General features: G+C 40.0%; 6 protein-coding genes across 8 annotated transcripts; all 6 read right to left on the reverse strand.

Annotated features, from left to right (window-relative positions):
* Window positions 1-1,312: 1,312 nt before the first annotated feature.
* LOC117754706 (gamma-crystallin M3-like) lies at window positions 1,313-8,066 on the reverse strand. 2 transcript variants are annotated; one of them, XM_034573831.1, is made up of 3 exons: window positions 7,559-8,066; window positions 1,749-1,991; window positions 1,313-1,657 (listed from the first exon to the last, which is right to left on the reverse strand). In XM_034573831.1, the coding sequence occupies exons 1-3, from the start codon at window positions 7,589-7,591 to the stop codon at window positions 1,382-1,384; spliced, it is 552 nt and encodes a 183-aa protein (XP_034429722.1). In that variant the 5' UTR covers window positions 7,592-8,066; the 3' UTR covers window positions 1,313-1,381. The 2 variants fall into 2 exon arrangements, with proteins under 2 accessions (XP_034429722.1, XP_034429723.1); XM_034573832.1 differs by lacking the exon at window positions 7,559-8,066 and adding an exon at window positions 2,279-2,502.
* Window positions 3,805-10,925, reverse strand: LOC117754709 (gamma-crystallin M3-like). The gene is made up of 4 exons (XM_034573836.1): window positions 10,774-10,925; window positions 10,420-10,662; window positions 10,056-10,322; window positions 3,805-3,863 (listed from the first exon to the last, which is right to left on the reverse strand). Exons 1-4 carry the CDS (start codon window positions 10,786-10,788, stop codon window positions 3,855-3,857), a joined length of 534 nt encoding a protein of 177 aa, XP_034429727.1. The 5' UTR covers window positions 10,789-10,925; the 3' UTR covers window positions 3,805-3,854.
* LOC117754707 (gamma-crystallin M3-like) lies at window positions 3,818-4,699 on the reverse strand. The gene is made up of 3 exons (XM_034573833.1): window positions 4,554-4,699; window positions 4,220-4,462; window positions 3,818-4,130 (listed from the first exon to the last, which is right to left on the reverse strand). Exons 1-3 carry the CDS (start codon window positions 4,581-4,583, stop codon window positions 3,855-3,857), a joined length of 549 nt encoding a protein of 182 aa, XP_034429724.1. The 5' UTR covers window positions 4,584-4,699; the 3' UTR covers window positions 3,818-3,854.
* LOC117754704 (gamma-crystallin M3-like) lies at window positions 6,781-23,962 on the reverse strand. 2 transcript variants are annotated; one of them, XM_034573828.1, is made up of 6 exons: window positions 23,897-23,962; window positions 23,498-23,737; window positions 23,014-23,232; window positions 17,492-17,668; window positions 17,177-17,415; window positions 6,781-6,886 (listed from the first exon to the last, which is right to left on the reverse strand). In XM_034573828.1, exons 1-6 carry the CDS (start codon window positions 23,903-23,905, stop codon window positions 6,847-6,849), a joined length of 924 nt encoding a protein of 307 aa, XP_034429719.1. In that variant the 5' UTR covers window positions 23,906-23,962; the 3' UTR covers window positions 6,781-6,846. The 2 variants fall into 2 exon arrangements, with proteins under 2 accessions (XP_034429719.1, XP_034429720.1); XM_034573829.1 differs by lacking the exons at window positions 6,781-6,886; window positions 23,014-23,232; window positions 23,498-23,737; window positions 23,897-23,962 and adding an exon at window positions 17,868-17,920 and having other exon boundaries at window positions 17,094-17,415; window positions 17,492-17,734.
* LOC117754705 (gamma-crystallin M3-like) lies at window positions 13,507-14,331 on the reverse strand. The gene is made up of 3 exons (XM_034573830.1): window positions 14,252-14,331; window positions 13,912-14,154; window positions 13,507-13,822 (listed from the first exon to the last, which is right to left on the reverse strand). Exons 1-3 carry the CDS (start codon window positions 14,258-14,260, stop codon window positions 13,547-13,549), a joined length of 528 nt encoding a protein of 175 aa, XP_034429721.1. The 5' UTR covers window positions 14,261-14,331; the 3' UTR covers window positions 13,507-13,546.
* On the reverse strand, window positions 20,151-20,988 carry LOC117754708 (gamma-crystallin M3-like). Its single transcript, XM_034573835.1, has 3 exons — window positions 20,963-20,988; window positions 20,602-20,850; window positions 20,151-20,488 (listed from the first exon to the last, which is right to left on the reverse strand). Exons 1-3 carry the CDS (start codon window positions 20,969-20,971, stop codon window positions 20,207-20,209), a joined length of 540 nt encoding a protein of 179 aa, XP_034429726.1. The 5' UTR covers window positions 20,972-20,988; the 3' UTR covers window positions 20,151-20,206.
* Window positions 23,963-25,350: the final 1,388 nt, after the last annotated feature.

Consider the following 25,350-nt stretch of genomic DNA (forward strand, 5'->3'; position numbering starts at 1 on the left):
CTGTACGATAACTCGATGATAACTCTATGATAACTGTATGATAACTCGATGATAACTCTATGATAACTGTATGATAACTGTAAGATAACTGTACGATAACTCGATGATAACTCTATGATAACTGTATGATAACTGTAAGATAACTGTACGATAACTCTATGATAACTCTATGATAACTGTACGATAACTCTATGATAACTCTATGATAACTGTAAGATAACTGTTATGAAACATCGATGATAGCTGTATGATAACTCTATGATAAACTCGATGATAACTGTACGATATATGACTGTATGACGAGATAACTGTACAGACTGTACGAGAATTAAAGTGGATCGCACAGGCCTACGAGTCGATGTATCACAACCACAATTTTACGTATAGCTATATTAGAAAAGTAACAATGTAATCCAACAGCTCTTCATGTTGCTAACATTAGATTCATCTTGGAGCTGATCCACCGATAAGAAGCCGTATCCGTTAAGTCGACAGGATCGTTTCTTTGGTTTCCAACAAATCAAACTTTGCCTTTGACACCGTCAGTGGTTGTGTGGGTTTGTGTTGTATCATATTAAATACGTGATATTCAGATGTTAAAGAAACACTATGTAGCTTTTACTGAGCAGCAGCGCCCCCTGCAGCCACATGTGGTGACTGATTCTGTTGGGCTCCGTGTCTGAGCGATGAAGTGGTTTATATGTAGATGAAAAACAAAATCAATGTGTTGAGCTCTGACTGAGTCGTCCCACTGAACTGAAGCTGGATATTACCCATGATCCTCTGCTTCCTGAACAAATCCACCAAACAGTTCAGAATTCTTCATATTTTAAAAGTTTCCTGCTGAATATTGGAGATAAACTCTGGTTTTTAATGACTTAAAGTCTTTTTAACTGATCTACAGTTCAGCTTCACTCTTCAACTTGCTTATTATTTTCTTTATCCTGGTACAATATGTGATATTTATCTATGTGTATCTCAACCTTTTGTTTTTACACCCAAAGCTCAGAGCTACTATTCAAATGTTTGCAATAACCTTCACTAGGTTTTCTTCATCTTCAACTTAAATTATAAAAGACTTATTTGATCATTTACATTCACTTTACTTCTTAGAAAGATGAATAAAGACATGTCTCTTTAAATACCTGCGTACTTTATAAATAATGTTAATGAAAAGGACACTATGAGAATTTACGAGCTTAACTTAGGTGCTGCTGTCGAAGATAAAACCAGCCATCAGTCAGCAAGTGTGTTTCTAAAGATACAATATACAAACAATAAAATCAAATGAATAGAAGACCAGCATTCGATATTGTGTATGCATGTTGAATTTGGAAAAAAACCCATTTTATTTGTTTAAAAAAAAGATGAATTTTTTAAGTTAACAGGAGTCATTGATGCGTCGGATGGAGCTGAATTTCATTCCATCGTATCCCATGTCCCTGAAGCTCTTGTACTCTCCGGGCCTCAGGTACATCATCCTGCCTTTGTAGCGCGGCTGCTCGTACATCAGCCAGTGGCCGTCCATCACGTTGCAGGACTGGCAGTCGGACATGCGGTAACGATCCTGGATGTTGTCGCAGTCCTCCTGCATCTCGTTCTTCTGGCCTCCGAAGTTCTCCATCTCGTAGAGCCTTATTCTGTAGGAGCCTTTGTGCTGTTGCAAAACAAAACAACGTACAAGTGGTTAGTGGTTTTGATTGGAACCTGTGGACGTGTAGTTCTTTGTGTTTCTTTTAGCGCCGCACCATCGGGATCATACGACAGGACCTGACGCAATCGCCGAAACCCATCATGCGCTGGTAGTCGGAGTACTCGCCCCTCCTCAGGAAGTACTGCTGACCCATGTAGTTGGGACGGTCGTAGACCATGAAGCAGCCGCTCTCCACCCTGCAGGAGTGGCACCTGCTCAGGTGGGACGACATGTCCGCACAGTCGCTGCTGGTCTCATAGGAGCGACCCTGGAAGTTCTTGTCCTCGTAGAAGATGATCTGTAAAACAGGACCTTTGTGTGTTTAGTTTATTCATCTAAACTGAAATCGAAAAATACTAAATACTGCAGAGAGACTGTGTAATTCCTAGGTCCTCTGGATTCTGTTGACCAAACCTATCGTTCAATTCTCTATCTCATGCATTTAAAAGTGTTGTAAATCCATCTACAGGTGCTGATCTAAACGTGCAGAAAGACTGTCGTTGATTCTAATTTCAAGAACATAACCCGAACGTGTTTAAAGATCGTAAAATAACCAGTAACATTAGGTATCGATGAGGAACTCACCTTGCCGTGCATGGTGGCTGGTGCTTCGAGTGATGCTATAGCAATCCTATCCAGGAGTTAAGCCTTTTTTATACTAAACGCTTCAGCCGAACAATTGATGGACGGATTGTATGGAAGCCATGAGTCAGCAGCGTGCGGTGCAGGTCCCTGTGTTTGTGAATGCTGATGGGAGAAGGTCATTATGCCTCCTCTCACATGCTCCATCGTTCTAGATTGAACTGTGTCCGTCATTTTCATTTTTTCATTCGCAATAATATCTACATTCTGTCTCAAATAGAGTCTGAAATATATCTGAAACATGTTTGAAACATATGCCAGAGAAAAAAGACAAAAGTACACATGTACGTCGTTAGGTTTCACATTTTTTATTGCTGGAGTGACGTTGCAAACTTCCACAGTGAACGTATGTTATCTTTATACAAAAGTGTTCACAAATTCTGTGAAGGTTACGACAAATACATGTATTAATCTTAAATTCAAAAAGTACATGCTTATTAAATATTCAGACACACAACATCTCTATAGTCAGATCATTTATTTGCACAATTACAATATTTGACAATGTTGAAGTTTCTTACCAATGAGGTTTTTACATCATTGTTATTTACATTGTGAAATAACTTGAGTGTATTATAGATTATAATCATTTTCAGGGAGGTCAATGCTACAGAAAAACATATTGAGAAGACGTGAACTATATTTTTTGAATGTATTGACATACAGTATGTTTATGTCTCACTTCATGATGCCTTCTTGTCCAGGTCCGTTTGGGCAAATTGGTTTTAAACCACAATGAAACTTTTATCTGATCAAATGACATGAAAATGAAAACGTTCATATTGAAAAGTATTGAACGTCACTTGAATCAAAACATTGCAGGTTTGGCAGCGACTTCATAAACATGATTAATATGAGATGATGGCATATAAACTATCTCACACAGTTTATATATATATATATATATATATATTTGTTTTTATTCATAAATTGAAAACTATATGGCAGGAAAGGTCTATTCCAGTTGTATGTTACATGTCAGTAGACTACATGTCATTTAGCTGATGCTTTTATCCAAAGTGACATTTAGTGCATTCAACATCTATGAGGGGCCATGTGCTCGTGAGCATTTATGATCATAATTATATTACTATATGTAATATATATGATTATTATTCATTATATTATTCATGTTGCACAGGAATAATAATTATTATTGACATTATATCTCAATGTGTCAATGTGCTTGATTTACACTGAATTACATTGGTCTTAATTGTAATTTGTGTAAAGAAATGTATTCATTGGATTTTGAGTAAATTAATTTTATTGGAAGATGCAAATGAAGTTGTTGTATGTTTTATGACCTTTTAAGCAGTTTGAGATGATGATACTTTTCCAGTGTTTATTTCATGTGGAGTATTTGTTTTCATGTGTTGGGAACATGCTTAGTTTCGACAGCTCTTGATCAATGTTCATAATCCTCATTGCATTGATTCAATGTGTAAAATCAAACCACAGAAAAATAACAGAAACACTTTGTTTATCGTTCAGTTTTTTTATTTCAAGATGAAAATGTCTAGCACATGTCGGTGATGCGCTTCATGCTCATGAACCTGGTGCCGCTCATGCCCATCTCCCTGAAGCTCCTGTACTCTCCGGGCCTCAGGTACATCATCTTGCCTCTGTAGTTGGGCTGCTCGTACATCAGCCAGTGGCCGTCCTGCACGTTGCTGGACAGGCAGTCGGACATGCGGTAACGCTCCATGATGTTGTCACAGTCGTCCTGCAGCTCGTTGCTCTGACCACCGAAGTTCTCCCTCTCGTAGATCTTCATCCTGAACTGGCCACGGTGCTGTTGAAGTCACAGAATCATTCATTTAGTGAACAAACATTATCATTCCGTGGATATAAAAAGGTTTTATCGCCGTGTTTGAAACCTACCATGGGGATCATACGGCAAGACTTGATACCACCGCTCATTCCCATCATGCTCATGTAGTCGGCGTACTCGCCCCTCCTCATGAAGTACTGGTTTCCCATGAAGTTGGTGCGGTCGTAGACCATGAAGCAGCCGCTCTCCACCCTGCAGGACTGGCACTTGTTCAGGTAGGAGGACATGTCGGAGCAGTCGCTCATGCACTCATAGGAGCGGCCCTGGAAGTTCCGCTCCTCGTAGAAGATGATCTGTGGAAACATGAATTTTCGGATTTAGAGTTGAGTTTGATAATCCTGCATGAACTGTTGTTCTTTTTTTCCCAATAACCCAGAAGCTTACCTTGCCCATGCTCATGTCAGTGGTGGTCATGCTTGTAGGTGAGCTGCTGCTGTTGCTTCGGATACTGCTGCACTGCTGTCCTCTTTGGTTTAACCCTTGCTTTTATACAGGACGCAGACCACCGGGGTCAGTGGGCCCCCTTTGTTAAAAGCCCTGACCCAGCAGCCTGCACCAGAGAACTGTACAGGCCTGTGTTGCTGTGTGTTGGATCGTCACATGACCAGGCCCTCGAAGACTTTAGAAACTCTCTCTCTTTTGATGATATGACACAAAGCTTTTTTTCAATTCTGAGTTTATTGTGTCCGAGTGCGGCACGTACGTCAGACGCAGTTCAGGGACGGTTACGGCAAAAATCTGTGTTGAGCTCAACAAAGCAATTTTGTCCTTTAGTTCATCTTCAGCTCGTTGTTCCTGAAAAGGAATTATCATAGTTTTAGCTTTTAATCTTAGAAGTTATCAGCTAGACAATGAGGTGAAATGAGAGTAACTTTTATTGTCTAAATGTTGATAGGTCGTATTGACAACAAGCATCGGCTCACTTCCCAGTGGCTCCCGTTAGCGTCCATCAGAGACACAGTGAATGCATCATTGCTGTCGGAACAAAAGAGCTAAAATAAATAGAGCTTTTTTGCCTTTTACTTCATCGTTAGCTTGTCCTCGCTGTTCCTGAATATTAATTATCATAGTTTCAGCCTTTTTATCGCACAAATTATCAGCTGGACAAGAATAAATCAGAGTAATGTTTATTCTTTAAAATCCTGATGAGTCGCTTTGACAACTCCCACTAGCTCACTTCATAAGTGGCTCATATTAGCTTCCGTCAGATGCACAACTTACGCATCACGTCGGTAAATAGCTCATTAGTACGATAATTTGTCTCTTAGTTCAAATATGTGCTCGATGTTCAAGGAGCGTGAAACTGAATTTTCTTAGTTTTCGCTTCATCATCTTACAAACGCAGAAAGACAAGACGTAATGAGAGAAATGTTTATTGGATAAAATGTTGCACTAACAACAAACATGAGTTAATGAAACTTTACAGTGAAGTTATTTACATATGTATGTTTACACATATATTATTTATACATTTACATGTTTACACATATATTATTTATACATTTCCATGTTTACACATATATTATTTATACATTTACATGTTTACATGTTTACATCGGGACAACAGTTGTAATGATGTGTTGAATCTGCCTCTGGGGCCTTTCTGGCTTCGTATTGGTCAGTTCAGTCACATGAGAGTTAGAAGCAGGAAGCGTGTGCTTGTGTGGAGAAAAGTGACGTTCGGCCGAAAGACGTCATCCGTCTTCATCCTGTTGTTTATTCACGTTAAGAGTGATCCAACCGCCCGGCATCGAACCGTCGCGTTCAACCGACAGTAGCTAGTTTCGTAAGTGGCTCCCTTTTGCTTCAGTGTTTTTGTCTTGTAGTTCATCTTTGCCCATTGTTTCTGAAACAGAATTTTTATAGTTTCAGCTTTTTAATCGTACAAATCGTCAGCTAGACCTAATGAGAGTAATGTTTATTGTCTATGATGCATCGACACCAAACTAACATCAGGTCGCTTCATGCTTCCATTGGCTCGAGAACAAAGAAGCTCAACAGGGTAAGTTAAGCCATTTTATCTTTTAGTTTATGTTTATATATGTATTTATATTGATCATATACTTTCTATTAATGTTGTGTGAAACTGTAGTTGTGGCCTGTTAATCGTATAAATGACTAAAAGGCTCCTTTTAAGTGGCTCCTGTTCACGGCTGAACCACAACGCCGCCTCTGAAATCACAGTTTTCCAAAGTGTCTCAGATGCTGTAGATGTTCATCCACGTTTTGAAACCAGGAACAAGACGTCACTAGCTTGAACCAATATGTTGTAGCATGGTTGTCAAAGCTAACTGTGTATTCATTCACGATTTGTGCTATTAATTTGTACAACTAATAATTTAGATGCCTCACACTAAAGCAGTAAAATGTGTCAGACACGTAAACCTTTCTTTTACTTGGACAAATTAAAAGCCTACATTTCATTTAATCTTTCATCTCTGATAATCAGAATCTTGCAAATTCCAAAAATATTATGTCAAGGTCTATGGTTCCTTTGTCTGTTGGGTTGATCTTTAAATTGTAAAGACAAATGTGTCATGGAATTAAAAACCCAGCACAATGAATATGTTGAGTTTAATGACCCATCATTTATTGTAAGCTCCATACGACATCATGCAGTGCAGCAATTTCTTTATTTAGTGGCATTTGCTACATACATTGAACATTGAGTGAACTTTTAGTTGCAGGAATCCATGATGCGCTTCATGCTCATGAACCTGGTGCTGCTCATGCCCATCTCCCTGAAGCTCTTGTACTCTCCGGGCCTCAGGTACATCATCTTGCCTCTGTAGTGGGGCTGCTCGTACATCAGCCAGTGGCCGTCCATCACGTTGCTGGACATGCAGTCGGACATGCGGTAGCGGTCCTGGATGTTGTCGCAGTCGTCCTGCAGCTCGTTCATCTGTCCGCCGAAGTTCTCCCTCTCGTAGATCCTCATCCTGAACTGGCCACGGTGCTGGAGAGCCAAAAGAAAGTTGCACGTCAGAAAAATGTCAGAGCTGTAGAAGTACTAGTTAGTAATGTTCAGTGGACGCTGTAGTTACCATGGGGATCATGCGGCAAGACCTGATGCACTCCCTCATTCCCATCATGCTCATGTAGTCGGCGTACTCGCCCCTCCTCATGAGGAACTGGTTTCCAATGTAGTTGGGGCGGTCGTAGACCATGAAGCAGCCGCTCTCCACCCTGCAGGACTGGCACCTGCTCAGGTAGGAGGTCATGTCCGAGCAGTCGCTCATGCACTCGTAGGAGCGACCCTGGAAGTTCTTCTCCTCGTAGAAGATGATCTGGAAAAAAGTAAGTCATAAAAGTTAGATGGGGAAAAACAGGAGATAGGTGAAATTAAAATAAGTAATTTTCAGCTTATTAAAAAAGCTGATCAGAAGTACCTTTCCCCTCATGTTCATGCCGGTGTTGCTCATGTTGGCTGTGGATGTGTTCACTCCTGCTACGGTACTGACTGACTACCATGGTTTAACCCTTTCCTTTTATACCTGACTGGATGGACAGAACTAGTGGCCCCCCTCAGAGAACCCCTTACTCATCAACTCATTATTGAAGCCTATAGAACACAGATTTCAGTAAAAAGCCCTTTCACCCATAACAGAAAGCAATTTACAAACGTGTTGGTAATATGTGAATGGGCTGAGCCAGGTGACGGAAACAATTCAGTGAATGACCCGTGTGGGCCTTCGTTTCTATGTATTTGGTAATTTGAGTTACAATTTAGTGTTTTTATTATGTTATAAACATACATGATTTAGAGCAAGTGAGTTATACAGTTTGTATGTTGCTGTCGGATGTTTTCTGTCGTATTCAATTGATTGTGTTTCACGTATTGTGTATATTTGATTTGGCCAAATAGATCTTGCTCAAAGTGAATTAACAGAAACACAAATCATAGACTGTAAATAAAGATGGACGGAGTATGTCCACTTCCTCCTGTTGTACGATACACGGGCTCGACCAATCGTGACTCAGTCTCAGCTTCCAATCATGACATTTCACCATGTTTTTATCAATTAAGTGAAACGTGAACAAACATCAGTGTGATTAAAAAATCCCTAAAATGAAAGAAACCAACTTTGGAAACATTTTATTTACTTGTACTCTGACTATTTAATCCATGTCCCACGTGGAGGAGGCAGGATTTATGACCGCCCCCTGCCACCAGGGGGCGGTCAAGATATTTTGGTTTCACTTTTGGGGAGCTGATTTGCCCCTGAAGGGCCCCTTTCCTGTCTGTAGTCTTTTTTTATTTTTTAAATTGAAGGTCCGGTGTGTAAGATTCAGCTGAAAGGATCTTTTGGCAGAATGTAGAATAATCCTAGTGATGTTTTCACTTGTGTGTTTCATCTAAATTGTACAAATTGTTGTTTTCTTTACCCTAGAATGAGCCCTTTTATATTTAAATACCTCATATTTACATACTTTATATTTAAATACTTTATATTTACATCAGGAGCAGGTCCTCTCTATGGAGGCAGCCATGTTTTTTACAGTAGCCCAGACTGGACAAACTAAACACTTTTGAGTTTTTATGACGACTGAAGCTACCATAAGTTGTAGTTCATGTTTGGAAGGGGGGGGGGGGGGGGGGGGGGAGGTGAGGGGTGTTCAGCTGCAACATGACACTTCACCACTAGAGGTCACTGAATTCTACACACGGAACCTTTAAGTGGTCACTTACTAACAATAAATATGACAGTTTGTAACAAGGAACTATTTTAATAATATGTTCAATGATTTGTGACTTTGCTGAAAGCTGTAGGTGCCAACAGTTGACTGGGAATGAATTAAATGTGAACCTTAATGAATCAGGAGTAGTTCAGGGATGTTGTGCATATAATTGGCCCCTTTGTGTAAACTGTGGCCCCTTCATGGCCCCTGGTTTATAAAAACCCTAGCTCCGCCACTGCAGAGGTTCATCATCTGGGCTCATCCTCTCAGCCAAACAGATTTTAATATTTTGTGTGGACTGATGGTGGTGCCAGAGAAAAGGTCAGCGGAGGTCATGGGCAACAACAAAGGCTTTTGGGTTCATACAATGCAGATGAAATGTCAGTGAGGTGCAACTTTCAACTGACAATGGCAGCGGAGTGAAGGTCAAGAGGTCATGAAAATCATCCGACTCTCACGAAGATCACGAATATTCCTGCTCATGAAAATATGGTCACTGTTGTTTATAGATACAGCAGCTAGTGACTGAGATAGTGGATTCAAACCCAAACCAATGTGATCTCTAAAAGCATAATTATGTGTATTTTATATTGATATTGCATATTGCACATGAATCTGACTCTACTAGACAAAATTTTTTTTTTAATTTTAAGGATTCAAACCTATGGAGATGTTTACGTTTCCTGGGTTTTATCCAACATTGTTTTATTGTCATTATTAACTCATTTATTTTGTAAATGTAACACTGTCATTTAAACAGAAATGATCAACAGTCATATCTCATTATTATCGTTTAATTCTTACTCTTAACTCATTTTTGGGGGAAACAAGCAACACTTTATTCCAATTAGACACTTTGTTAAAACCAGTGTTTGTTTTCTTATGTGTTTAAATGATATAAATGTGATTATTAATCTGTAAATCAGTTGATATTGGTGGTGAGACTTTCAAAACCAACACATCCCCGATAATCTGGGAATGAACTGGTTCTGTATCATCATCTGTAGAGTTGAAGAGTTTTTTGTGACGTAAAAAGATGTTTTAACTATTGAGGGGATGTGATAAAACCACTGGAGTCGTCTCCTCACATTAAAACGGCTGCTCAGCAAACCAACATGAAGTTATGCAACAGGTAGAAATATTTAGTCCAAAAAGTTTTTATTCTTTCGGCTTATTCAGACACATTGTATACAACAGTTTTTACATGTCGGTGATGCGCTTCATGCTCATGAACCTGGTGCCGCTCATGCCCATGTCCCTGAAGCTCCTGTACTCTCCGGGCCTCAGGTACATCATCTTGCCTCTGTAGTGGGGCTGCTCGTACATCAGCCAGTGGCCGTCCTGCACGTTGCAGGACATGCAGTCGGACATGCGGTAACGCTCCATGATGGAGTCGCAGTCGTCCTGCAGCTCAAACATCTGACCGCCGAAGTTCTCCCTCTCGTAGATCTTCATCCTGAAGGATCCTCTGTGCTGGAAAGCAAAATCACGAGTTTACTTTGCGTCAGAGAAACGTCAGAATGATGTGATATTAGCAGTCGCTGCAGCCTGTGCACAATTTCATGCTCACCATGGGGATCATGCGGCAGGACCTGATGCAGTCCCTCATTCCCATCATGCTCATGGAGTCGGCGTACTCGCCCCTCCTCATGAGGTACTGGTTTCCCATGAAGTTGGGGCGGTCGTAGACCATGAAGCAGCCGCTCTCCACCCTGCAGGAGTGACACCTGCTCAGGTAGGAGGTCATGTCCGAGCAGTCGCTCATGCACTCATAGGAGCGACCCTGGAAGTTCTTGTCCTCGTAGAAGATGATCTGGAGAAAAGGGACAGATTGTAAAGAGTAGGAATTTTAAGCTTAATAAACAATGTCAGTTTGATGAAGATCCAAAGAGAACGTGTGTGTGTGAGGTGTGTGTTTGCTTACCTTGCCCATGGTCATGGTGGTAGTGGGAGTTAGTCAGAGAAGAGAGAAGCTGCTGCACTGATGTCTGTCCTGTTTTAACTGTTACTTTTATACCTGACCAAACCCAAAGAATCTGTGGCTCCCATTGTGTGAAGCCCTGACTCAGCAACATGGTATAGAGGCCTATGGAGGGCTGAGGGGCGTTCGTCACGTTTCCATGTGACTCGAACCCCGAGAAGACTTTAGAATGGATTTTTCCATAGGGAAGTAAACACAATGAGCGAACAAACAATCGCCTGTTTTACACATTTCACAACAACAGGCTGTGTGGCTCACTCATTCACAAGTGAACAATTTAAAGGCATGAGTGTCCTATTGCCTGACATGTCAATAAGGTACAAAACGCACATAAAAATAAAACGTGTAAAGTGTATTTACAGCCAATGATTTTATTAGAAAAGTGACACAACTTTCTGGTCCATAAATACAGTTATCGTGATAATCAGCTTTATTCAAACGGCACTTTTCTTCTCAAGGTTATCAAGTGATTGACGAGGAAGAAATAAAACCAGACAGGCAGATGAAATGAATAAATACAAATAAATAAATAGATGATATAGTTGATAATTCATTAAATAAGTGGAAAGTAAATAAATAGGATTATTTATTGAAAATAAGTGATGATGGCAAACATTTATAAAAGGAGCTAGAGTAATAGTCGTGTGGGACTCTCCTTTAAAATTTTGTCCATAATTAATAAATCTAATTTTAGTTGAATTACCTCCATTTAACATTTAATGACAGTTATACACTTAATAAATATGCTATAACACACTTTGCTGTGGTTGTTTGCAGCTATAGGCACATTTTAAGTGGTTATTAATCCATAAAATGAGTCAGCAATTATAATTTCTTCAATGAAGACGTATGTAATATTATCACAACCGTGTTTTACTATATTTGCCTCAATATGTTTGTGTCCACAGGAGAAGTTAAGGTTTGGAGTTCATGGATAAATGTTTTAATGCTAATATCTGCTTACAACCATATTGTAATGTGCAGTAAACTATTTATAAAACGTGAATACACTATTTCTTATCATGTATTGTTATGAATTAGATCTTCCTCATACACTTTGTCTGAATGTCTTCTATTCTATAAGTTATTTCAATTTAATATTTTGGGTCAGTGGCTCAATATCGGTGTGAAGGTGCATAAATTAAACATGTTCTTCATATTCAGTTTTTTAATAAAATGTTCAACAACAAAAGGAATCATTTAAAGAGTAGAGAAATAAAACAAACACAAAATGTATCATGTAGACAATGATGACAATTTTTATTTAAATCCCTCAAGCAAAATAAAAACAGATTCAATGTCCACATGACCTGAATTAACCAATCAATGATGGTTTCACCGCTTCATAAAGGGCTTGAAGATTTCCAGTTTCTTCAAACACAAAACACAACAAGAAATTACAAAGCACAACATTAACTTCCAACTTTAAAAGTCGATACCTGCTGTGATAATGTTTTTGTGATTTGAACTTCAGGGCTCCCGTACCTCAGAGCCCCAGAGATAAAAACAGTCACAGTCATAAAGGAGCAAATGTTTATTTGATATGTTTCAAATTTATACGAACAACCTGTAATTCATGGAAGAATTGAATCTGCATTCAAGGGACAATTTGCACAAATATATAAATGTTCTGTATTCCACTGTTTGTATTGTGTTTATTTCTTTTTCATTTATTTACTATTATGCTTGAAACGTATATTGATAAATCTATCATGAGGGTTAAACTGGATTTCATGAGGACATTTTCATTTGTTTCCTCTAATTTTGACAGATACTTTGACAGATACATGTATAAATATCACAAGCTATGAAGTATTTCCGGGAGTAAATTCAGATTTCGAGGGTTTGAATCATGATTCAATGTGAAGACACAACACTAATCCTCAGACCGGACAGTTTCCAACCCTGCAGGTTTTAGAGAGAATCTTATTTCTAGGTATTTCTGGGGCATTTTTCCCATTTCATTTCATTTATTGACAGAACAGTTCAAACCTGAAATGGGAAAAGAGAGACTCGCAGCAAAGTGCCAAGTCAGACATGAACCTGCAGCCACTGGAGGGGGACTCAAACCCCCGTGTGTGCGTGGCACCAACGCTACCAGGTGACCATAGGACATTTCTTCAAATTGATTGTATTGCAGTGGTCAAAGGTAAAGCTCTGTGTGATCCAGGGCCATTTTTAAAAACCACAAATCAGGAGCACAAGGTGAGATTGTGACCATATTTCCTGGAACTTGACCGGATAGTGGATTCCTACGAGTACAAGGTTCTTATGCCCTCGTAGGTTTATTATGTCTTATGAGGTCACGAGAAGTCAAGGAATCACCAGAGCTATGTGAAAGTTGGGGACATATTTTCAGTCTGGACCAAAGTCGTGGGCCAACGAACATCACAACATCTGCCATTGACGTCTTTATCCTTCCTGATGTACCATGTATTTAAATTGTTATATATAAGCCAACATGTAGCTCAATATACATATTTCTGTGTTATCAGGAGATATTGTCTCGTATTTTAGAAGTTTTTATTTTCTTGTAGTTTTCCAGGTGAGACGATGCAGAAATGAAACTGAACTAAGTGATTTAGTAGAATTCTCACTGCAAACACGTGTAATTAGAAAGAACAAAAATCTCTTTTTTGGAAGATTATAGTTATATTAAATACCACAAAGCCAGAGTTTAGAAAGTTATATCATTTATTGAAGTCAGAATGTACAACTAGCACATGTCGGTGATGCGCTTCATGCTCATGAACCTGGTGCCGCTCATGCCCATCTCCCTGAAGCTCCTGTACTCTCCGGGCCTCAGGTACATCATCTTGCCTCTGTAGTTGGGCTGCTCGTACATCAGCCAGTGGCCGTCCTGCACGTTGCTGGACAGGCAGTCGGACATGCGGTAACGCTCCATGATGTTGTCACAGTCGTCCTGCAGCTCGTTGCTCTGACCACCGAAGTTCTCCCTCTCGTAGATCTTCATCCTGAACTGGCCACGGTGCTGTTGAAGTCACAGAATCATTCATTTAGTGAACAAACATTATCATTCCGTGGATATAAAAAGGTTTTATCGCCTTGTTTGAAACCTACCATGGGGATCATGCGGCAAGACTTGATACCACCGCTCATTCCCATCATGCTCATGTAGTCGGCGTACTCGCCCCTCCTCATGAAGACCTGGTTTCCCATGAAGCTGGTGCGGTCGTAGACCATGAAGCAGCCGCTCTCCACCCTGCAGGACTGGCACTTGTTCAGGTAGGAGGACATGTCGGAGCAGTCGCTCATGCACTCATAGGAGCGGCCCTGGAAGTTCCTCTCCTCGTAGAAAATGATCTGTAGAAAAGAAAAACAAATTAAAGGGACTCGATGACACTAACGCATTCAAATAGTTCTTCTATTTTGGTTTGATGATTCTGTTCTAGTTTCCTACCTTGCCCATGTTGACTGCGGTGGTTTGCTCAGACCTCTCAGAGAACTGTTGGTGAACTGATACCCTGCTGGTCTGAACATGTCTCATTTATACCTGGACACAGACAAAGACCCTGTGTCCCCTCTATTGTTCAAAGTCCTGACCCAGCAACCTACTATAGAAGCCTATAGAGTTGTTTACCCATATACCAACAGGGTCATAACCCCTAAACAGAACTTTCTTTCAAAAAAAGAGATGCAGCACGTTTTTGCTGTTATATGCATATTTTATTTAGAGCATAGAAATTGTTGCAGGAAGCTGCACGATACAAATATGTACTGAAGCAGACGACTACTATTTAAAAGCTGTAATTAGTTTAATTATAGTTTCATTTTTTGTATTAATTTATTCCACAAATCCACGAACTAACATTTCACCAGATAAAAGATTCAGTCGACAAATAACAGACAATTATCGCAATGACAGTTTTCAGGCATCTAACAGGAAATGAATGTGAAATATTCTCAATATTTGTGGAGATTTATTCGTATAGATTATTTTATTTTTCTCAGTTTTATGTTTGAGAATTTACACAATTTGATTGATGCTGATATATGCTGTTTTCAGTATACATGTGATATTCGGACACTTTGGTTGGTGGTAGTTTCGTTGTGGATTCGGACATTAAAAACATGCATGTTACACGTGCACTGTTCAGCCTTTACCCACAGTTCTATCCATACCATGTTGTGTGTGTGTGTGTGTGTGTGTGTGTGTGTGTGTGTGTGTGTCCGTGTTAATGTCAGTAGTTGTGTCAAGCGCTTCAAGTGTCGCTGTATATAATCAATCTGTTGCATGGAGCATCTTCCCATCATTGCATTCAGAGAATTAGTTTGGCAATAATTTTCTAGAATTCTAAATTTAAAAAATGTGATTGTTTGAAATAGAATAGTTTTTTGACACATCAACATTTCTGAGGCACGACTCCATTCACATTCTAATCCAATCAGAGGAGACTTATAGAGAAACACATGGGAACCAGTGACTTAGGATGAAGTGGATTTATTATTAAGAAGACTTTGATGCTTTGAGTGGAAACATGGAAACAGATGTATGAAGAAGAAACTTCTCCTCAGAGGCTCCACCCAGGAGGAGGTGATGGTGAGGATGGAGCGGGAAGATGGGAAGTCTCATGAGGGCTTCTGATTGGACGGTTTGAAGAGTTGAGGGGGTTCATGGGCGGAGCTAAATGACAGGACAGAGGGAACAATTTAAACTTTGTCTGCTTACAGGTGATTGGTTCAAGGCGAGTGCGTCAGGTTGTGATTGGATGAAAAGAGTATAGACAAGAGACAAGAGACAAGAGACAACAGAAGTGTGCAAGTGACTTAGGTCACTTAGTATTTGCTTTTATGTACAATCTTTATATTTGCATTTGTGCAATAACCCCTGAGTATCGCGTGTTTGCCTCCGGGCTGCAAACACTAACCAGGGTTGTTTATCACGGCTCTTTCTTTTGTTGACATGTGTTTGTTTCTAAGACCAAGTGCTTGGCATGATGCCTCATACCACCTTAGTTGTAGTTTAAGATTTAAATGGGTTTATTATGGGATATGCAGCTGCCCAGACCAACGGAAGTGGACCTTAGCTCAGAGACAGCGAGTTCAACCAGGACCAGTGTGAACGCTCCCAACCAGTTAACTTCTTAAACTTCCAGCACTTCTCACACCTGCATTGTTTGGACTGGACCTTCAAACTATTTTCTGAAAAGTTGGTCCAGACCAACAGACCAAAGTCTCCTCAGACCAGCAGAGGAGTTCTGGGTCTGGATCAAACTGAACCAGGTTCTGTTGGTTTGCAGTGAAAACACTTTGTTCGATAGTTTGGACTTTTGGACCAATCACAGGAAGTAGAGACAGAATTAAACAATAGAAGAAGAAGAAGAAGAAGAAGAAGAAGAAGAAGAAGAAGAAGAAGAAGAAGAAGTAGAAGAAGAGGAAGCAGCTGCAGTCTTCACCTCCGACGATCTAATGTTTGAACGACGAGCACGTTCATTTGGTGCATTTGAACTAGTGTGGAGTACTGTAGTACTGTATCACCGTGGAGTACTATGGAGTACTGTAGTACTGTAGTACTGTGGAGTACTGTAGTACTGTAGTACTGTATCACCATGGAGTACTGTGGAGTACTGTAGTACTGTTGAGTACTGTAGTACTGTGGAGTACTGGAGTGCTGTTGAGTACTGTGGAGTACTGTAATACTGTAATACTGTAGTACTGTGGTACTGTAGTACTGTAGTACTGTGGTACTGTGGTACTTTGAAGTACTGCGCCTGAAGGTGCTGATAGGAGTAATACCATAATTATTTACCGTAGCAACCAAATAAACTGGATCATTAATTGTATCCATTCAAACAGAAAGACTGCTACCCCCCCCCAACTGACCTCATGCCAATGTCTACAAACCAATCAGAGTCAAGTATAGGTAGACTCCGCCCATGTATGTAGACTCCGCCCACAGGACGTACGTATGTCAGACAAAATTCTTTAGTTCCTAAATTACAATGTGAAACCAAAACTAACATATAACATATAATATATTTGCTACTTTATTTATGAGGAACTCTCTGCACCAGGACTAAAATATATGTAAACCATCTGTTTTCAATTCTCCAAACAAAACAGGACTAAATAAATCAGAAGTGAATTAAATTGCAAAGACACAGCAAGACTCTTGAAACAAGTTTTACAAATTATAATCTTTATTTGGTTTTATCATGACGTTCTTATATGCATCTCTGACAAGTTCTCCCGAGGTGTCAAAGGAAATAACCAGTGAAACAAAGAGTCCGAATAGATTTAGAAAATAGAGCGTTTTACTTTATTCAGTGGAATTTAGGAAAACATTTAGTGGCAGGAATCCATGATGCGCTTCATGCTCATGAACTTGGTGCTGCTCATGCCCATGTCCCTGAAGCTCTTGTACTCTCCGGGCCTCAGGTACATCATCTTGCCTCTGTAGTGGGGCTGCTCGTACATCAGCCATTGGCCGTCCATCACCTGGCAGGACATGCAGTCGGACATGCGGTAGCGGTCCTGGATGTTGTCGCAGTCGTCCTGCAGCTCGTTACTCTGACCGCTGAAGTTCTCCTTCTCGAAGATCTTCATCTTGTAGGATCCTCGGTGCTGGAAACCAGAGAACCAGAGGATCAGACAACCGTTCAGGGATAAATCAGACGACGTCCAGAGAAGTAAATCTTACCGTAGGGATCGTACGGCAGGACCTGATGCAGTCTGACATCCCCATCATGCTCATGTAGTCGGAGTACTCGCCCTTCCTCATGAGGTACTGGTTTCCCATGAAGTTGGGACGCTCGTAGACCATGAAGCAGCCGCTCTCCACCCTGCAGGAGTGACACCTGCTCAGGTAGGAGGTCAGCTCAGGGCAGTCACTAGTGGTCTCATAGTGACGACCCTGGAAGTTCCTGTCCTCGTAGAAGATGATCTGAAAACAAAGGCCTCATCAGCAACAGTAACATTCTTCCTAAAAGCGACCGTCCACTATGTTGATTCTCTGCAAGCTTTATACATGTTTTCCATTATTAAATGGTTTTGCACGGATCATTCCCAGTACCTACCTTGCCCATGGTCATGACTTTCACGGTGGTTTTGTCAGGACTGATTCGAAAGCTGCTGTGAATCCCTGTTGGTGCTAACCGTCACTTTTATACCTGCTCAGTGTGAAAAAAGTATTTAGGGCTTCTATTGTGCAAAAATCCCTGAGTCAGCAGAAGCCTGCCGAGCAGTCAGGGTGCTGAAGGGTTATTATCTGGCCCGGTGCCACTCTGGTGGAAATGCATGTACTGTATACGTGCAGCATTGTTGTCCAGCATAAAGAAAATAAAGAGAAGCTTCCAAACGTAGTGACGTGTGTCTCCCACAGTGAGCCGGACAATCCACTCACTAGATGAGACAGAAACTATTTCATTTAGAATGTGATGAAATATTCTTTCATACAAACATATCAGATTAAATGTTTTGTGTGTAGACATGTTATAACTTTACAGAGTTCACCAGAAACAAATGATGAACAAAGGATTCTTAAAAAAGACATCTTGACTTATACAGTATATGTTATATATTTTAAACATATTCATTTTTGCATCAGTATAAGTAAAAAAAAATCTATGATATGATATATGTATAATATTATATTTAAGAAATGATACGATTTATTGATATATGTATGTTATATAAGAAATTATATGATACATAAGTTTTTACATACCCATTATTTTCTATTTAACGTATGATTACTACATCAAAAATGTGATTTATAAAGAGCAGACCTAATAAGTCATCACTTCTTCTCATGTAATATTCTCTGATTCACACAGCCCAATATTAAAAATGATTCATTTCCTTAACAAGAGGTTTTTATTATCAGAACAGTATGTGATGCACTCATCCCAAAAATACAATTAAATATAAAAATCCACACTGTGAAAAAAAAAAGGACAGGATATCTTCTTAGATGTGAATATACTCATTTATTGTTTTTTCTTTGGCTTCAAGAAGGAGATAACCAATCAAACCAGTTTACATTTGAATTCAAAATCAAAGGAAGGTATGTACAACAAAAGTAATTAAAAGATATTAAAGATGTTGTAGTTCAATATACGTGATTCAGCTCCGTTCCCGGCTGGTGTTTCGCTTCATGATCACATGAAAACCAGCGTCAGTCCAGATGATGACTTCCACTCACTTCTTGTTTCCTTCTTGTTTTCGGGGATAAACGTCAGACGATATCACTGTCGTCACCTGACGTTCAACGTTCCTGACATTTCTTTAATCTGCGTCTGAGTCTAGAGGTGAATCAACGTGTCTTTAAGGGACAGTGGGCTTGAAAATAAGATGTTCGTAAGTTTGAAACGAGCATAAATTGACATTGCCCTTCCTCATCTTGATTTACAGCCTAATTATTCTTTTTCCCTGAAGAGACGTTATAGTACATTTTAAAACCTTCTGCATTTTTCACATGTTAAAACTTTAAAATCACCTTTTAGCAGAGTAGTAAAAGTTTGATCTTAAAAAAACACGACCACACAAATTCTTTTTTTTTATCATTCTTTATTTAGAAACTACGAACAACAGTTTATTGCTGTGGCTGCTCTTAATGTGTCATTTTTAACAATATGGAATAAATCAGATGAACATTTGTTACAGTTCCTCCATCAGATGAATAAACCCTTAATAATGATGATATTTGTGAGAGGCGTCTCTTTCAAACCCTTAATTCTAAGGACTGATGATTAATAAAGTTTTCGGTCTCATACATGACAGAATTAAAATATTACAACCACCTTTGATCTTACTTTATAAATCCGTCTTCAAACAACATTCACTTGCTCATTATAATCATCGGTCGTCCTCTATTATCATTCATCATCATCCTTTCACAATATATCATGACATATGTCAGACTCTGAGCTAATCTGATTCATTTTATCTAAATTTTATTCACAGCTTTGTCTCACTGAGTTCACCTGCACAACATCAGAGCCTCGCAGCCATAGTTGTTCATTAATTAAAGTAAAATAAACTTAATAGATAATGTTTAGTGTAAATAACATTAATATGAGGTGCAACTGGAATCCAAACACTTTAGGATTAAGCAGTGACAAGCTAGAAATGATTTATTCCCTCAAAATGATTTATTTGCTGTGTTTTTCACTTTGAAACTCAAATTTTAATGTATTGAACAACTTTTACTGCAGAATTTCAGGAAACTTCTGGAAAACCAAGCTCAGTCTCACAATTCTCATCCTTTCAAATTCATATTTAATGTCACGTGCATCATGTGACGTATATATTTGAAAGAATATCAAACTTTTAGAAAGACAAACCCACAAAATGTATGATATGAAACATTTATTAATATTTATCGATCACATTTTTCAAGCTGGTTCAGTTCAGTCTAACAGGACTCCATGATGCGTCTGATGGATCCGATCCTCATGTCCATGGGACCCGTGCCCATGTCCCTCATGCTCCTGTACTCTCCGGGCCTCAGGTACAGCATGCGGCCTCTGTAGTGGGGCTGCTCGTACATCAGCCAGTGGCCGTCCATCACGTGAGCGGACTGGCAGTCGGACATGCGGTAACGCTCCTGGATGGAGTCGCAGTCCTCCTGCAGCTCGTTCATCTGACCGCCGAAGTTCTCCCTCTCGTAGATCTTCATCCTGAAGGGACCTCTGTGCTGTAAAAAGACACGAACATTACCTCAGGATGGAGAAAACTGTTTCTTTATATGAGTTTGTTGAGTTTTTTTCCTTTTATATTTAAATCACAAGTCATATGGAAGCTTCGTACCATGGGGATCATGCGGCAGGAACGGATGCAGTCGCTCGTGGTCATTCCCATCAGGCGCTGGTTGTCGGGGTACTCGCCCCTCCGCACCAGCATCTGGTGGCCCATGAAGTTGGGGCGCTCGTAGACCATGAAGCAGCCGCTCTCCACCCTGCAGGAGTTGCAGCGGCTCAGGTAGGAGGTCAGCTCGGCACAGTCGCTGCTGGTCTCATAGGAGCGACCCTGGAAGTTCTTGTCCTCGTAGAAGATGATCTGAAAACAAAATTAAATTTAAAAGCCCTCATCCTTTCCTCAATTTCACACAATCTGTCATTTAATTTCATTTATAATCTTAAATTACAGCATAAAAAAAACGTCCTCTTACTCTGCCCATGTTGCTGCTCGGTCCTGCCCCTGATTGCTCTGGTACTTGCCGACCTGCCTGTCACTTTTATACCCATCATGATGCCAAGTGACCTATGGAGCCATTGTCTTGAACGTCTTACTCAGCAGAGCAGCGTGCACGGCCATGATGTTTGTTAAATCGCTCTGTAAATGGTTATTATTCCAGAGCGCATGCATCTGGTGCGGTGCCAAGTGCAGCGGCGCTCCTGTGGGGTACAGGTGGGTGACGCTCTGCCACTCTTTGTGTTGTGTTGTGTTGCGGTTACAAAAACACTTTGTTACATTCACAGGTCACTTCATGGCTACATTCAATTAGATATTTATCATTTCCTATATTTATTTATTGTTTTTACTCACCAGTTAATTAACACCTACAATTACTTTACTTATTATAATATTATAAAACAATTAACTTGCGACAGAATAATAATAATGGTGTAACTTCTTTTTTTACTGTTGTATTCTGGTTTTGAAAGGAGCTCTAGAAATAAAATACACATACTTTTACCTTTGATACAGTACACACTGCTGATCATACTTATATACATTTTTATTGAGGTAACTTTTTGATTACTTTTATTTGTATTGTTACTTGGGTAAAACTTTGTGTTATTTCAAATACTACACCAGTAAAATAAGCACTTTACAACATACTATCTGAAAATGTACTGAGCAAATATACTGAAATATTATGATCATCAGACGTAGAAAGAAAAGAAAAGAAAAGACTAAAGTCACTATGTCACATGATCGACAGCTGAGACTGAGTTGTAATTGGTCAAGCATGTGTATGGGTGGGACCTCGATACCGTGGCTCCACCCCCTGGTCGCCACCTTGCAGACTCTGGATCTGTATGACATCACTAGATAAGATGGTGGCGCCGGGATATTTGGGCTTCATTTCTGGAGAGTGGGAGGAAGTGGAGATACGTCGTCCATCTTTATTTACTGTCTCTGAATATGAGTAGTAACAGGGACGTGTGTTAAGTTTATACATTTTAAATCATTTTATTGTTGTGGGAGATTCACAAGTAGCCATTTATACATTTAGGAAAAATCTATATAGCACGTTTTGTTTTATTTTGTGACCTTTGACCCCCAGATTATCTCATGATGTTTTAATGTCACATTTCCACACTTGACAAAACGTCTCTGGGGCCACAGAGGAACGTCTACAGCAGTTTGTTCCTCATCTTCATCTTCATCATCTTCATCTTCATCTTCATCTTCATCTTCATCTTCTTCCTATAAAACCAATAGATGGAAGCTTGGTCTTTCATTTTTCAGCAGTGTAAAGTGAAAGCACTTAAACTTTTACCTTCTTTAATCCTTATATTTCATGTAACTATGTTCAGTGTCTTGTGATAATGTTCGTTATGAGTTTGTACAAATAAATTAGAATTTCATTTTTAAATTGAATCACTTATGTATGTGTTACAAATCCAGTTCTTTCTAACATGTATTTATAGGTTGTTTTAACAAGTGAATATGAAAATGTGTCTTTTATTTTATTCAAACTAATTTACCTCACATTTCTCCTTTAGGGACAAATAAACAAATTCAAATTGAATTAGATGTGTGTGAAATCAAACAGATCCCAGCGTGATGTTTGAATAGAGAATATAATAATATGATATAACATAAACCTATTATTAAGTGTATGATCTGTTGGATTTACTGTATGATCATTGCAGATATATATAGTGAACTGAGGGATTTGGTTTGTATACAGTTGACAATATCACGATATATATATATCCTAGTCTATAGTTTACTGCATGTTATCTGGTCCATGTGATTATAAAAGATGTAATTCTGCCTCACAAGTGTGTGAATATGATGCAGTAACTCTCTTTAAAGACCTTCGGAGTTCTGCAGATCTAATCTCCTGTTTGATATAAGACAACACAGTCACAAGGTGGCGTTTGATTTGTCTCTCACTTTTATTCAACAGCACATTTTTTGTTCTCTGCTTCAGCAGGAATCCATTATACGCCTGACGGAGCTGAGCTTCATGCCGCTGTATCCCACGTCCCTCATGCTCCTGTACTCCCCGGGACTCGTGTACATCATGCGGCCTCTGTAGTTGGGCTGCTCGTACATCAGCCAGTGGCCGTCCTGCACGTTGCAGGACTGGCAGTCGGACATGCGGTAACGCTCCTGGATGTTGTCGCAGTCGTCCTGCAGCTCGTGACTCTGGCCCTGGAAGTTCTCCCTCTCGAACATCCTCATCCTGTACGAGCCTCGGTGCTGTTGAGCAAGGCACAGAGGTGGAACAGCTCAGCGCGGCACCAAACCATTTAGCTGCTGCTCGTTAAACAGCTTCATTGCAAAATGTGGCAAAACCAGAGCTGCAGTTACAATTTCACTTTTCTCTCTCATTAGATATTTACTTTCTAACCAACGTTTTAAAAGCAGAAAATATGAAACAAGTTAGCAGCTATATTCACATTTCACATTATTTAGACATTAAAGTGATTTCTCCGTTATGGCTTATTCCCAAATCTCTGCATACCTGAGGAATTAAACGGCAGGATCGGATAGAGTCACTCATGCCAAAAGTCCCGTAGTCGGAGTACTCCCCTCTCCTCAGGAAGTACTGGTTTCCCATGAAGTTGGGCCGGTCGTAGACCATGAAGCAGCCGCTCTCCACCCTGCAGGAGCTGCACTTGCTCAGGTGGGTGGTCATGTCCGAGCAGTCGCTCATGCACTCGTAGGAGCGACCCTGGAAGTTCCTCTCCTCGTAGAAGGTGATCTGTAGAAAAGAAGAACAACAACAAAAAAATAGATTTTAAAATTTAACTGCACTTTTGGAAGCTGACACTGTTTTGTGTCCCTCTCGTTCATTTCTGAGTTGATGTTTTTCACATTTAGTTTCTAACTGTGCTTGTTTTCTGCTCCACACTCTACATACCTTGCCCATGTTTGATGATCTGTGTTTGTGGGAATCTGTCCAACAACCTGTGGCTGCCAGGCGGCTTTTATACTTTATACGCGCTGTAACAGGGTTTTGTTATTCAAATTATCTGGAAGCTGATGAATAAGCAGCTCTGCGATCGCTGTTAATTTCATTTGTGCCATCATGATCCAGAACAGGGGGGGGGGGGGGGGGGGGGGATGGGTGGAAGACACAAGGCGGGAGGGGAGAGAGAAAAACTGAGCTGCAGCTTTTTCTCAGACTGGGGAAGAGGAGTAGCAAGCTGTGGTTTGATTTGTCTCAGATCACGGGGGTCTTAAGAAAAAACAAACATGTTGCCAATGCCTGAAGGTCTGTTCGGCTGCAGTTCGTCCATATTTTCAATTTGTTTCATTTGCAAAACCCTGAAAAGCACCAAAGCATAACTGGTCATGAATAAGTCTTGGATTAGTGCTGCTGCACATTGGGCTGATTTGAGACTTGATTCGCTCCTTCTGACTTTCACAGGGACGTTCCAGATACGTATCAAACCCTGGGAAACCCCGGGAAGCGTCACCAACCACCAGATGTCGTTGTGTACTTGTACAGCTGCGACTAAAAACAACAACACATTTCCTCCTTCTCAGCCATGACTTCATCCAGGTTTATTTTACACTTCCTGTTTTTTCGCTGCAAACCAAAACACACACAAGTGCAGCAAGTAGCTGACGACGTCGATTCTCCAACGTTTGAGGTCACATTTAATCCAGCGAGTTTCTGAGGAATTCATAGTCTCTGGATTCGTGTGAGCATTCTGACAATTAGAAGATTAAAATGGGTTGAATCTGTCATTCCCTCTTTGGTCCTTCACGTTTTTAAAATCAGCTAAGAGACGAAAATCCTCTAAATTGCACCAAACGATGAACGTATAGAACATCGTAGATTCATTCATTCTTTTCTCTGCAGTAGCATAGCAAACATGGCTGACTGCAAGTATTGTAATACTTACTGTAATACTTACTGTACTTGCAATAAGCCCCATTTATTTATCCCACGAGTCCTCCAGTGAGTACTACATACCACCACTATCTTACTTACCAGGACTCTGACAATTACGTGACGCACTCCAGCACAGGACGTCTTAGCTCACTTGCATTTCTCCACACTCGTCTTTTACAAGAATACAGATGATTAATAACGCTGCCATTTATGTTATTACTATTTCCCTGCTGTGATGAATGTTTTCTAAAAGATCTGGATGCAGGGTTGAGCTCATGTCCACATTTTACACTTGATAATCTTGTTCTTGCCAGAAATGCATCACGGGACCAGTTGTTGTCTTTTGGATCTTATGATTTATGAGTTTAAAGCCAAATCATACGATGGAGGATCTTCATAGTTGAAAAGGTTATTTATCTATTTCATTTCAAGTGAACTTCCTTTTCCATGTAAACAGTGTTTTTTAAAGAATG

This window comes from Hippoglossus hippoglossus, chromosome 21 (genome assembly GCF_009819705.1).
Source record: "Hippoglossus hippoglossus isolate fHipHip1 chromosome 21, fHipHip1.pri, whole genome shotgun sequence".
Classification (NCBI taxonomy): Eukaryota; Metazoa; Chordata; class Actinopteri; order Pleuronectiformes; family Pleuronectidae; genus Hippoglossus; species Hippoglossus hippoglossus.

Bases quoted from the DNA above. Each gene is read 5' to 3' on its own strand.
- LOC117754707 (XM_034573833.1), bottom strand. From the start codon at position 4,583: ATGACCACCACTGACATGAGCATGGGCAAG. The intron at 4,463-4,553 runs GTAAGCTTCTGG...ATGTTTCCACAG, and splicing joins CTGACATGAGCATGGGCAAG to ATCATCTTCTACGAGGAGCG. The intron at 4,131-4,219 runs GTAGGTTTCAAA...TGACTTCAACAG, and splicing joins CTTGCCGTATGATCCCCATG to CACCGTGGCCAGTTCAGGAT.
- LOC117754706 (XM_034573831.1), bottom strand. From the start codon at position 7,591: ATGAGCAACACCGGCATGAACATGAGGGGAAAG. The intron at 1,992-7,558 runs GTACTTCTGATC...CCTGTTTTACAG, and splicing joins GCATGAACATGAGGGGAAAG to ATCATCTTCTACGAGGACAA. The intron at 1,658-1,748 runs GTGCGGCGCTAA...GTTTTGCAACAG, and splicing joins CCTGTCGTATGATCCCGATG to CACAAAGGCTCCTACAGAAT.
- LOC117754709 (XM_034573836.1), bottom strand. The intron at 10,323-10,419 runs GTGAGCATGAAA...TTTGCTTTCCAG, and splicing joins CCTGCCGCATGATCCCCATG to CACAGAGGATCCTTCAGGAT.
- LOC117754705 (XM_034573830.1), bottom strand. The intron at 13,823-13,911 runs GTAGGTTTCAAA...TGACTTCAACAG, and splicing joins CTTGCCGCATGATCCCCATG to CACCGTGGCCAGTTCAGGAT.
- LOC117754708 (XM_034573835.1), bottom strand. The intron at 20,489-20,601 runs GTACGAAGCTTC...GTCTTTTTACAG, and splicing joins CCTGCCGCATGATCCCCATG to CACAGAGGTCCCTTCAGGAT.
- LOC117754704 (XM_034573828.1), bottom strand. The intron at 17,669-23,013 runs GTGGGATACAGC...GACTGCCCTGAG, and splicing joins AGTACAGGAGCATGAGGGAC to CTGACCTCCTACCTGAGCAG. The intron at 17,416-17,491 runs GTAAGATTTACT...TCTGGTTTCCAG, and splicing joins CCTGCCGTACGATCCCTACG to CACCGAGGATCCTACAAGAT.